At 41.5% G+C, this 10836-nt stretch overlaps 1 protein-coding gene across 1 annotated transcript; it reads left to right on the plus strand.

The window, feature by feature from the left end:
• The first annotated feature begins 3825 nt into the window (after positions 1-3825).
• On the plus strand, positions 3826-10786 carry wdr20a (WD repeat domain 20a). Its single transcript, XM_070842489.1, has 4 exons — positions 3826-4089; positions 6242-6424; positions 6987-8333; positions 9661-10786. The coding sequence occupies exons 1-4, from the start codon at positions 3826-3828 to the stop codon at positions 9712-9714; spliced, it is 1848 nt and encodes a 615-aa protein (XP_070698590.1). The 3' UTR covers positions 9715-10786.
• Positions 10787-10836: the final 50 nt, after the last annotated feature.

The following is a 10836-nucleotide window of genomic DNA, read 5'->3' on the forward strand; positions in this document are numbered from 1 at the left end:
TCAGTGACTTCAGTGTGGTCTGTGTACTGTAAACGTTTTGTGTTAAGTTAATATCATATACAACATTTGCTCTGTCCTTAGGTAAAATACAAGAGGAACCTGCAACCATGTCCATCTTAATCCTTAAAGTTGCATAAATTCTGCTATGAGAAAAATGGATTTAAGCTTGCATAGCTCTCAGAAGTCAGATTTTTCTAAGTCCATAAGATAAAAATAGAAGATGGTAAAATTTCATGAGAAACTCCTAAATGAAATATGAGTATATATTTGTGCTTCTGAGGGGAACTCCACTCTTTTATTCAAAATGGGATTATATCACAAAGTATCCAATGACATGCATATAAACTTAGACATGAGGTTTTCTTGTTTTAGCCCTGACCAGATCTTTGTATTGACTTTGTTTTGAACTTCAGTTCCTCCACACTGTTACTGTCCTCATGACAGTCGTACAACATTTTGTCATCTTGTCCAGACTTAATGCAAAGACACTGAGGACTTCAGTAATCAGTTTAGCTGCGAGTCAAAATGTCACATTTTCAGTACATTGGTTGCGAGGATAAACTCGTATTTTTGCTAGAGAACACGTACCAGTAAAGGCAAAAACAACACTGAGGAAATTAAACTAGGTAAATCTGCAAGCTTTTAAGGAAAATCTCAATATTAGGAAGTTTCACAACATATCTAAGAGACATGAGGATATGGGTTCGTGTTTACAGCAAAAACATGGAATTCATTATCAGGGTAATGTATCCCATGTACTGATTCTTCAGGGCTGAAAAAAATCAATGAAGTCGTGCATTTTTTTAAAAAAACTGTCCAGTTTTAAATACATATATAAACACACTATTGACTTTCTTGAGACACTGCCTGTGTAAAGGCTGTATAAATAAATCTACAGTACTGCAGTTTGCAAGAGAGCTGGGACTTAAAAGGTTTATCTTCTAGCAAGACAACCCCAAACATAGAGCCAAAGCTATACTGGAATTACTTTTCTTGAAATTCTTGAACCTTGTGAATACTTCTGTAATGTATCATTTTTTTCCTTATTTAGATCAATTTGTACAAAGTAAAGGAAAAAAACACCAGCTCTTTATTTTAACAAAATTAGATTCTGACGGAGCACCTGAAGCTAAAATTCAGTGGACCTATGGTCACTGAATGTCCGCATAAATCAAACTTTACCGTCCAGTGCAACAGCAGGGACTTATTTAGCATATGTGGACAAAACAACCCGGTATAATGTTTTAGTTTTTCTTTTATTGGTGCATAGGCTGTACTTTGGTCTATTATGGAGACCCAGATAACTAGGGGAGTTCTCCCAACAAAAATTCATAATTGATTAAAGATACAGTCTGCACATTATGTGACACCTGTGAGACACTCAAAATAACTGGAGGTAGAAAAATAAACCTTCATGTCTCTATGTGAATAAACAAAAGTGCATTGCCAAGTAACTATTTTTAGTATTTCATTCTACTTGAAATCATTTAAGCCGTCAGATATGACTGCATTACTTCAGTCTGTCAGTCCACTGTTAGATGCGGAGTCCCCTCCCTTTTGTTGGTCCTTCATGTTGACAACACACTGCCTCTTTCTTTGCCACTGCTCCATCACTTCTGCTCCGGGGAAACCCAGCTTCCTCTTGTAAAGCGATCTGAGGGTGCAGGGGCTGGGAGGTCTGTCGGAGGAGGTCTCCAGCATCTGGGATGAGCTCAATTCCACCGGGGTTACAGGTCTAGGCGTTTGGGGTGTGGAGGATCTTGTAGTGTGCAAACCTGAATCATCAAATTGGCAATGTAATTCTGTATCCTTGGTTTGCACGTGCATTGTCGAATCATTGGCTGTTTCCTTGTCGCTGTGGGAGGGCACAATGTCAAGCTCACAGACCCACAGCTCAGAGTCACTCCCGCATTTCATCTGGACATCTATGAGATGTTGCTGCTCGGTTACAGAATCTCTCGTCCCATTTTTCACCACGTCTCTGAGGGCAACAGAGGCAGGGTGATGAAGGATAAATCTCCTGCTCCTGCTTGACAACCAACAGCCTCCCCCTCCACCTTTTCCCTGCTGTCTCGTTCGCCTACTGGAGGCTCCTGTGTCATCAGAATCCTCAGAGCTCCCATCATATGGGTCCAAAAACTACCATAAAATGAGCAAACATGCATTAAATCGTAAACATACAGAGCAGTAGGATGGATTAGAGAAAGGGGAATATGCTTACCAAAGAATAACAGCCATGCCTTTGTGAAGGCTTGTGTGCTAATGGCAATGTCCGTCGAATAGTCCCACTCTCTGGCGCACTGCTCACACATCCCTGCTCAGCGAGGAATTCAGTTATTTTTGCATCAAGACAACGGCAATTCATTTAGAATTTAGATGGCTGAATGTATGTAGGAGCTCATCCAAATGTGCCCTCCCGAAAGTGAGAAACAGAGACTGCATAAGACAAGATTGTGGGCGAAGAAATGTGTGCATGTCTAGTGGGTGGTAGTGTCAGTTTTTGTGAAAGAGACTCAATTTGATCCCATGCTTAATTTAAAAACTACGTATGTAGAGTTCACATAGTCACTTCTTTCCATCCATTTGTGCTTATTGTGTGCGTGTGTGATGTTCACATTCAGCAGTACCACAGTGCTGGTGTCCGACCATCTGGGACTGATCTCGGAGTCAGAATCAGTGCTGGACTCCACTTTACACATCTCCTGACAGAGAACAGAGGTCACATTTTGAAGTGAAATCGAGACACAGAGTCAATGCAAGTGATATATAGTAGTTTAAAGTGATAAGAGGCCAGAGCACTCTTAAGATAAAATGAAGCCAGCTGATCTCACCATGTATTTGAAAGCAAGCTGGTCCATGTTGCTGGGTGCATGTCTATCACTGCGATCTAATTGTAGAAAAATAAACACTAAATGTGGAGCAATGGTGCATTTAAGGACATTCAAACGGCACTAAAACTAAATACACATTTTTTTGTTTAAGAAAAGTGTATGAAGAGAAAACTACCAATTCAAATTATTGGTCAAATCAGGCAATGCCACAATACCATGGACAAGAAAACAAATATAGCATGTGTCTGCTTCTGCAAAAATGTTCAAATACTGATACCTGGAAGTGAAAGCTGCCGTCTCCTCCTACATGCCATGACATGAGGCGCGTCTAACTTTTTTTTTTGCACCACGGTAAAGTAACATGCGTTAAGATGTCGTTGTGCAGGTAGACTGGTGGATTAATTAACCAACAGGGGAGCAGGTGTCTCAGATATGATGCAGCCCAGTGCAGCCAAAGGTGAGCGGTCTGCACACGACAGGCAGCAGCATGGACACGAGTGTCAAACACCACTGAGTTTGCTCATTTCAGCATCTTAACAAAATAATACGTCCGGTGAATTTTTTTAATTTTTTTTCAAAATAAAACCTAAATTGGCCCCTGAGTCTTTACGACACACTTAACACATAATTGACCACCTTTTTCTTTAAATATATACATATACATATATTTCTAAACTTATTTATAGAATTTTTAACTCTGTACAGAAAGAGGAAGGTGTACATGTCTTCAGATAAATAACTTAAAACACATCCGGTTGCTCTGGTAACTATTTAATTTTCACAGATGTACAATTTGTAACATGTGGCTTAAAATCATTGTAATGTCGCAGTATTTCAGAGAAGTAAAAAGCTGTGACAGCTTGTTTTAAAGTAGCTACAGCGGTGTGTTCACCAGTTCCCCGGTGAGCCGTTGGGGGGACCGGGAGAGTCGGGATGGCCGCTCCGTGGTCCGCTCCCCACCGTGCGTAAGATCCGGCCTGGGGGAAAGGGATGAATGTTAATTTCAAAGATGGCGGCGGAGGGAGGAGGGAAGGAGATGAACGAAATTAAAACTCAGTTCACCACTCGGGAAGGCGTCTACAAACTCCTCACTCACTCCGAATACAGCCGTCCGAACAGGGTGCCTTTCAACTCGCAGGGCTCCAACCCCGTCAAGGTCTCCTTCGTGAACGTCAACGACCAGTCGGGCAACGGCGACAGGATCTGTTTCAATGTGGGCCGTGAGCTCTACTTCTACATCTACAAAGGCGTTAGAAAGGTAGCGTGCTAACGCGGCTAACCGCAGCGGGAAACCGTGATAGTGCATGTTAAAACCCACCGCTGCTGTCTGGGCTGTTTACGCATGTGTTGGCTGTGTCTAATAACTCTGGCCGGTGCTTGACTTTGAAATTAGCTGGCAGCTAGTTAGCTTGAAGCTAAGCTGGAGCTAGCCTGCTAGTTAGCTAGCCAGCGCAACTGGCTAATGTTAGCTACAGAGCCACCAGCTAGCTATTGCGAGGCCAGGGGCTAAATTCCGTCCTCTGTCCGCCACTCAGTTGTAGTTTTGCGAGGTTGGAAGGATTGGTGAGGTTGGACAACGATCGCCAGAGTAAAGCTGGCTTTTTTTTGGTTTGATTTAAGCTGCTAGGGTTGACATTGCTCGTAGATGACAGTGACAGTTGTAGGGTTGCGTTTCCACCCATAACACCTGTGGACGCCTTTTGACTGACAGCTGTCGACAAACTACAACGATGCCGATTCAGTGTCTGGACAGTCATTTTGCTAGCAAGCTAACTGCTACCTTTGATGTAAGGTACTCAGCTCTGAGCTTGGGGACGGAATCTATAACCTGACCAAATTAAGCTAACTTGTTCTCCTCGTACTGAAATGCTAACTTTAGCTAGTTTTGATGTAAGTTAAGTGATGGAGGTTATGTTTTCTAAACCCTCTTTCAGTACAACAAATGAACCTCTTTGAAGGCTCTAAATCTGCGCAGTATATTTTAATACTCTGCCTAGATGTGCAGTCATTAACAATTTTAATTCTTCAGTAACTCATTTTGCGGATGGGTGCTGACAAATGTGTATTAATTTTCTAGTTTAACATAATGTGGTTTCAGCTAATTGCTTACTTGACATCACAGATCGACAGGAATCAGCTGACTCCTAACTTGAGGCAATGTGTCATGCCCTTTTTATTATTCACACAATAATGACTGAATGTCATGCATCATCAGTCAAATAAAAAAACAGCTATAGCCTAACTATAAGCTGAACTATCTGAGATTAGAACAATTTCAGTCGAGTTTGTAGCACAGAATTTGTAGTCAAAGACAAACCTGTGCATGGTGTTTATTCTAGTCTTGTCAATCCTGGCAATTTAAGTTTGACAGTATATGTAAAATGACAACGTCTTACAGCACAAACATATTAATCATATGCCCCATAAAGCACTAAATGCTGTTTGGTCACCTTATTGATTATTTGTCCCACTCTTAAGGTGCAGCCAGAAGAGGTGGTGAAAGCAGAAATAGTAATTACAGCAGTTAATAAATCTTGCAGCACATAAGAACCTGTTTATTTCTTGTGTGTGTATATCCATAACCTCCTTACTTAAGTGCTGTTTCCCTACTTTTGACATAAGCTTAATTATGTACTATTTTTGCTGATAATGTCAGTTGTCAAAGCAGTGTTTAATGCCATGCATGCTGTTGTGAGGCATAAGCGCTGCGTTTTTGACTGCACTCTTGATTTTTAAACAACTTATAAGACTTGGTTTGACATTTTGTCTCTGTGTCGTGACAGAAACACTCAATGTCACATCAACAGTAGTGGAGGAACCACTGAGTCATCATCTTACACTTAAAGAATTTTCCATTCTGCCGATGGTGTAAACTGTAAATCATTAACAAATGGAACTGTTGTTACGCTGCTTATCTGCAGTATATGCCCTGGGTGTCTTCTTCACGGCAGTGACATACTGTGTCCCTAACATTAGAGACAAACTGTAAATCGTACAGAATGGGTGCTAATATAGGTCCATCGACAGAGATTGGACACCCTTCTATACTTGAGTTCTTTCTTATTTTTCAGTGACCGCCAGCTATTTCATGTGTTGCTGAACTGGATCTCACTTTGTGTAAACTTTGGTTGCACGAAACTCAATTTATGAAGGCTTTGACCAAATGCAACTTCTTCCTAATCAGTGGACTTAATTAATTAATGGTCCCTTCAGCTCTCCTAAATTCAGTATCCTTGTGTTTGAGATGAAGCACAGGAAAAACAACGCAACTGCACACTCAGCTCCAGTGGCTAATTACTAACAGTTTGATCAATAATAGCCTTCGTCATGTAACAAATTGCATAATGTCATCTTTAATGTTTAAAGGTTACCACACTCACTTCATGTGCCTTCATGGTTTCTCTCACCAGGCTGCTGACCTGAGCAAGCCCATAGACAAGCGCATCTATAAGGGGACGCAGCCCACCTGTCATGACTTCAACCACCTCACTGCTACAGCAGAGAGTGTGTCCTTGCTGGTGGGTTTCTCAGCAGGACAGGTACAGCTCATTGACCCCATCAAGAAGGAGACAAGCAAGCTCTTCAATGAGGAGGTAGGTCTCTGATGGACAGTGGTGAGATTCGTAAGAGTTGTGTGTGCAGCAGTTTCTTCAAGTAACAGTTGAAAAACTGGGCAAAGCAGCAGATTTTCTTTACTTTCTCACAAAATTGATTTTTGTAGTACTGTTGAGCCTTGTTGTCAGACAGGCATCTGCACATTTTCTTTCTGCCATTCTGGTGAAAAGGCCACATCTCATTAAAGAACCCATGCCTCACAGGAGAATCATTAATTAACCTACACCTACACCAACAGATTTGGCAGTATAAGAAACAAATTAATAGCTGTAAACTCTCTCACCGTCTTGTAGGAGATTTACAACATCTGAATGACTAAAAGTCAACAGATTTCTTAAAGCTTTTGTTATTATTTTCATATTGTCCAAACAGAATATTACAAGTGGCCCAAGATGTAAACAATATTTGAGGTGAAATTGTAAGACCATGTTCAGAATATTGATTTCCTCTTGATATACTGAAATATTTTTTTCTATCTCCCTCTGCTCTCTCTTTCCCCTGTTTGCCTCTCAAACCTCAACCTTCCTTCTGTCCTGCCAGAGACTAATAGACAAGTCCAGAGTAACATGCGTAAAATGGGTGCCAGGCTCTGAGAGCCTGTTTCTGGTCTCTCATGCCAGTGGGAATATGTACCTGTACAACGTGGAGCATACTTGTGGCACCACAGCACCTCACTACCAGCTGCTTAAGCAGGGAGAGAACTACTCTGTACACACTTGTAAGAGTAAGTCCACGCGGAACCCTCTCCTTAAATGGACAGTGGGTGAGGGGGCTCTGAATGAGTTCGCCTTCTCTCCAGATGGGAAGTTCCTAGCCTGTGTTAGCCAAGATGGCTTTCTACGGGTCTTCAACTTTGACGCGGTGGAGCTTCACGGCACCATGAAGAGCTACTTTGGTGGCTTGTTGTGTGTGTGCTGGAGCCCTGATGGAAAGTACATAGTTGCAGGCGGAGAGGACGATCTAGTGACTGTGTGGTCGTTCTTGGACTGCAGAGTCATCGCCCGAGGCCATGGGCACAAATCATGGGTGAGTGTGGTGGCATTTGACCATTACACCACAAGCGTGGAAGAGAGTGACCCAATGGAGTTCAGTGGCAGCGACGAGGACTTCCAGGATCAGATGATCCACTTTGGACGAGACAGGGCCAACAGTACGCAGTCTCGACTCTCCAAGCGCAACTCCACGGACAGCCGACCTGTAAGTGTCACGTACCGGTTTGGCTCAGTGGGCCAGGACACTCAGCTGTGCCTATGGGACCTCACTGAGGACATCCTTTTCCCCCATCTTCCGCTCTCACGGACACGAACACACACTAATGTGATGAATGCTACTAGCCCCCCTGCGGGTGCTACAATAATCACTAACACCTCTAGTAACACTACTAACGGAAACAACAGTGGTGCCAATACTCCTGGCATTAACTCCCTCTCTACTACATTACCACGCTCCAACAGTCTACCCCATTCAGCCGGTACTACAACAACGGCAAACAATACCAACAAGGCTGGTGGTGGTGGTGGTGGTGGTATCGGCAGTGGTATCATGGACAGTGCCATCGCTACAGGTGTGAGTAAGTTTGCCACGCTATCACTCCACGATCGGAAGGAGCGCCACCACGAGAAGGACCACAAACGCAACCACAGCATGGGCCACATCAGCAGCAAGAGCAGCGACAAGCTCAACCTGCTGACAAAAACCAAAACAGACCCTGCTAAGACTCTAGGCACGCTGCTGTGCCCACGCATGGAGGACGTGCCCCTCCTTGAGCCCCTCATCTGTAAAAAGATAGCACACGAGAGACTGACTGTACTCATATTTTTAGAGGACTGTTTAGTGACTGCTTGTCAGGAGGGATTTATTTGCACATGGGCGAGGCCAGGCAAAGTGGTAAGTTCTTTTTAATGTAGGAAATGTGGGGAAAACTGAAGTGATAACATTATGTCCGTCTTAAAAGCAGTTGGTGGGCTGTAACTAAAAATCAAGGAATGTTCTGAAAGCATAAAAGCGTAAACTATGGACATTTGGAAAAGCATTTTTAGCTTTTATAGTCAGATTGTCACTCTGCAGGCAGGCAAGTAACATATCACACTTTGTTTAATGTACATCTGCTTTCCAATGAAAGACCTATTATTATGCCTAAGTTTCAAATATAACCAATGCTATTAAAATATTCCAGTCTGGTTATATAATACACTCTGATAAGGAGGGATTTCCTGTATAGACTTACGAGTGGAAAGAAGACGTTAATCCATTTGAAGTGTGTTCATTGGTTCATCATAATCATCCCACAATGCATAGCAGCATAGCCAAGAAGTCATCTGCATACACTTCCATATTTCAGCTTTTATGCAAATGGCTCTATATGTGCCCAAAGAACCTCTGCAGTTTCTCACATGCTTACAGCTTAAGATGTGTATACACCCTTGTATACCTCCCTTTTGTCTGTGTTTTGAGAGATTTTGCCCGAATGAGGCACATGGTAGTCTGGATCCAGAGCAGACAGGCCATCTGAAGGCTAGTTAGTCCACTGTGATTGTTACATTCAACCAGAGTCAGACATTAAGAAGGGATAGAGGCAAACGTACCCGTGAAATCTCAAAAAAATCCCTTATGTAAAAATGAGAACACAAACAATGATATTGAGGTGCACACTAGTGTGTTCGGGGTGAGAAAATGGAACAAATTTGATCCAGGAAAAAAAAATCTTGGCGCACAGCTTGTAGTGGGTATAAATTCTAATTGATACAGATGAAGTGGTTGAGCACTGTTTTGTGGATGGTGCATTTAATATTCGGTAATGGGAAATGGAAGTTCAAACCTTTTTTTTTTTTTTTTTATGGTTATGGATTGAGTGTGCAATAAAAATGTGTTACTTAACAGTCTGGTAAGTTTGCCCTGTTTGGAAAAAAACACCAAAAAAAAAAAAAAAAAGATATTGGGTAAAAAATTTGCCCTCTGGGGTCAGATCAGCTTTTTGCTCATGTACATTAGAAGTGCCTTGATCAAGCAAACCTCTCAAAGACACCGTTAGTCTAACACTGTACGCTTTTCATCCACTCTGACTGCTGTGCACAGGCTTGTAATTAAATGCAGGGGACCGAGATGTGGAAAGAGTAGGCTAGAGGCTGATTTTTAATTAGCTATTTGTTGCTTGATTTTTTGCTACATTCTGTGAACTTTCCCAATGCAAATCTCCTTGTTTTCCTTTTTCCAGGGTTTATTGTCATCCCAAAACCAAGCCAGCTCTCCCAGTGGAACAGTAGTATAGCCACAATATTTCTGCTGCTAAAGAACCCTGCAATCCAGAGTCTGATGCTGCTCTTCACCCTGCAAGCATTGCAAGTTTTCCTTTTTCTTTTACACCCCTTCCCTCCCCCTGGTTTTGTTAATGGCTTTTCTGTTCTTTTTGTTTATCACTCACTTGACCTAGTGGAGGAATGAAGCAAGAAAAGGTGTGGTGCAATCGTGGACTATTGCGCTGATATACTATTGTTCTGTGGCGTTTTAACATGTTTTAGAATTTTAAAAATCTTTCTTTCATGTCGAATCTCATCAGACTGTTGTCCCCTCTGGAAATAAAGCTCGGCTTTGTTAGATGCAAACCAGACAACTGTGGCTTGAGATTAAAGGGATAGTTCACTTAATTTTCATAATCTGTGTATACACCCTATTTTTTTTTTTTTTTTTTTTTTTAAACCTTGTGTAGCCCAGTCTCGGCTCAGGGTTATTGACTCAATTATGAATTCTGGGTGAACTATCTTTTTATGACCAAGTGTGTGAGCATCTGAAAATTTTGCATCCATCCACATTCACCCACCACTTCTGTCTTTTCTTGAGTAGAATCTCCCTGTCAACGACTTTGCACTGATTTTGTTAGTCATTTTGTTGTTTGTCTGTATAACTACTCTAATGGAACAAAAAAAAGAGGGTTGAGGACTGCCTTGTTGCACTCGGCTTTAACATCCTCAGTCTTGAAATCTGAATCTATAAAGCTGGATGCTGCAATCATAGTCTTTTTTAAAGAAAAAAAAGTTTGCACTTAAATTAGTTTATTAGAAGAAAATGGCTTTACATTTTTGGGTGTGCTCCGAACTTACAGATGGTTAATACAGTAGGTGAAGAAAATGATAAAAACTATTAAAACCTTTATCTATTGAGCATTTATTTTAATATTATTTCAGATTCAAATCTGCTCTGTATCATAATGTGTATATTGTAATTAATTGATTTGATGGGGGCCTAAGCAAACTACCATTACTCCAGTGGAAGTTTTGTCATTGATAGTTATATTTCTAAAGCCTAAAGTATACATATTAATAATATTAAAATAATCTTGAATACACCGTTTTCTGTTCTTTTTTGTTCTCCCACATATACTGTATTTACATAA

The sequence above is a fragment of the Pempheris klunzingeri genome, chromosome 13 (assembly GCF_042242105.1).
Source record: "Pempheris klunzingeri isolate RE-2024b chromosome 13, fPemKlu1.hap1, whole genome shotgun sequence".
Lineage (NCBI taxonomy): Eukaryota > Metazoa > Chordata > Actinopteri > Acropomatiformes > Pempheridae > Pempheris > Pempheris klunzingeri.

What these genes read in the sequence shown, in the direction of transcription:
- wdr20a (XM_070842489.1), top strand. Translation starts at nt 3,826, where the DNA reads ATGTTAATTTCAAAGATGGCGGCGGAGGGAGGAGGGAAGGAGATGAAC. An exon ending in TCTACAAAGGCGTTAGAAAG is followed by an intron (nt 4,090 to 6,241) that starts GTAGCGTGCTAA and finishes TTCTCTCACCAG; the next exon opens with GCTGCTGACCTGAGCAAGCC. An exon ending in GGGCGAGGCCAGGCAAAGTG is followed by an intron (nt 8,334 to 9,660) that starts GTAAGTTCTTTT and finishes TCCTTTTTCCAG; the next exon opens with GGTTTATTGTCATCCCAAAA.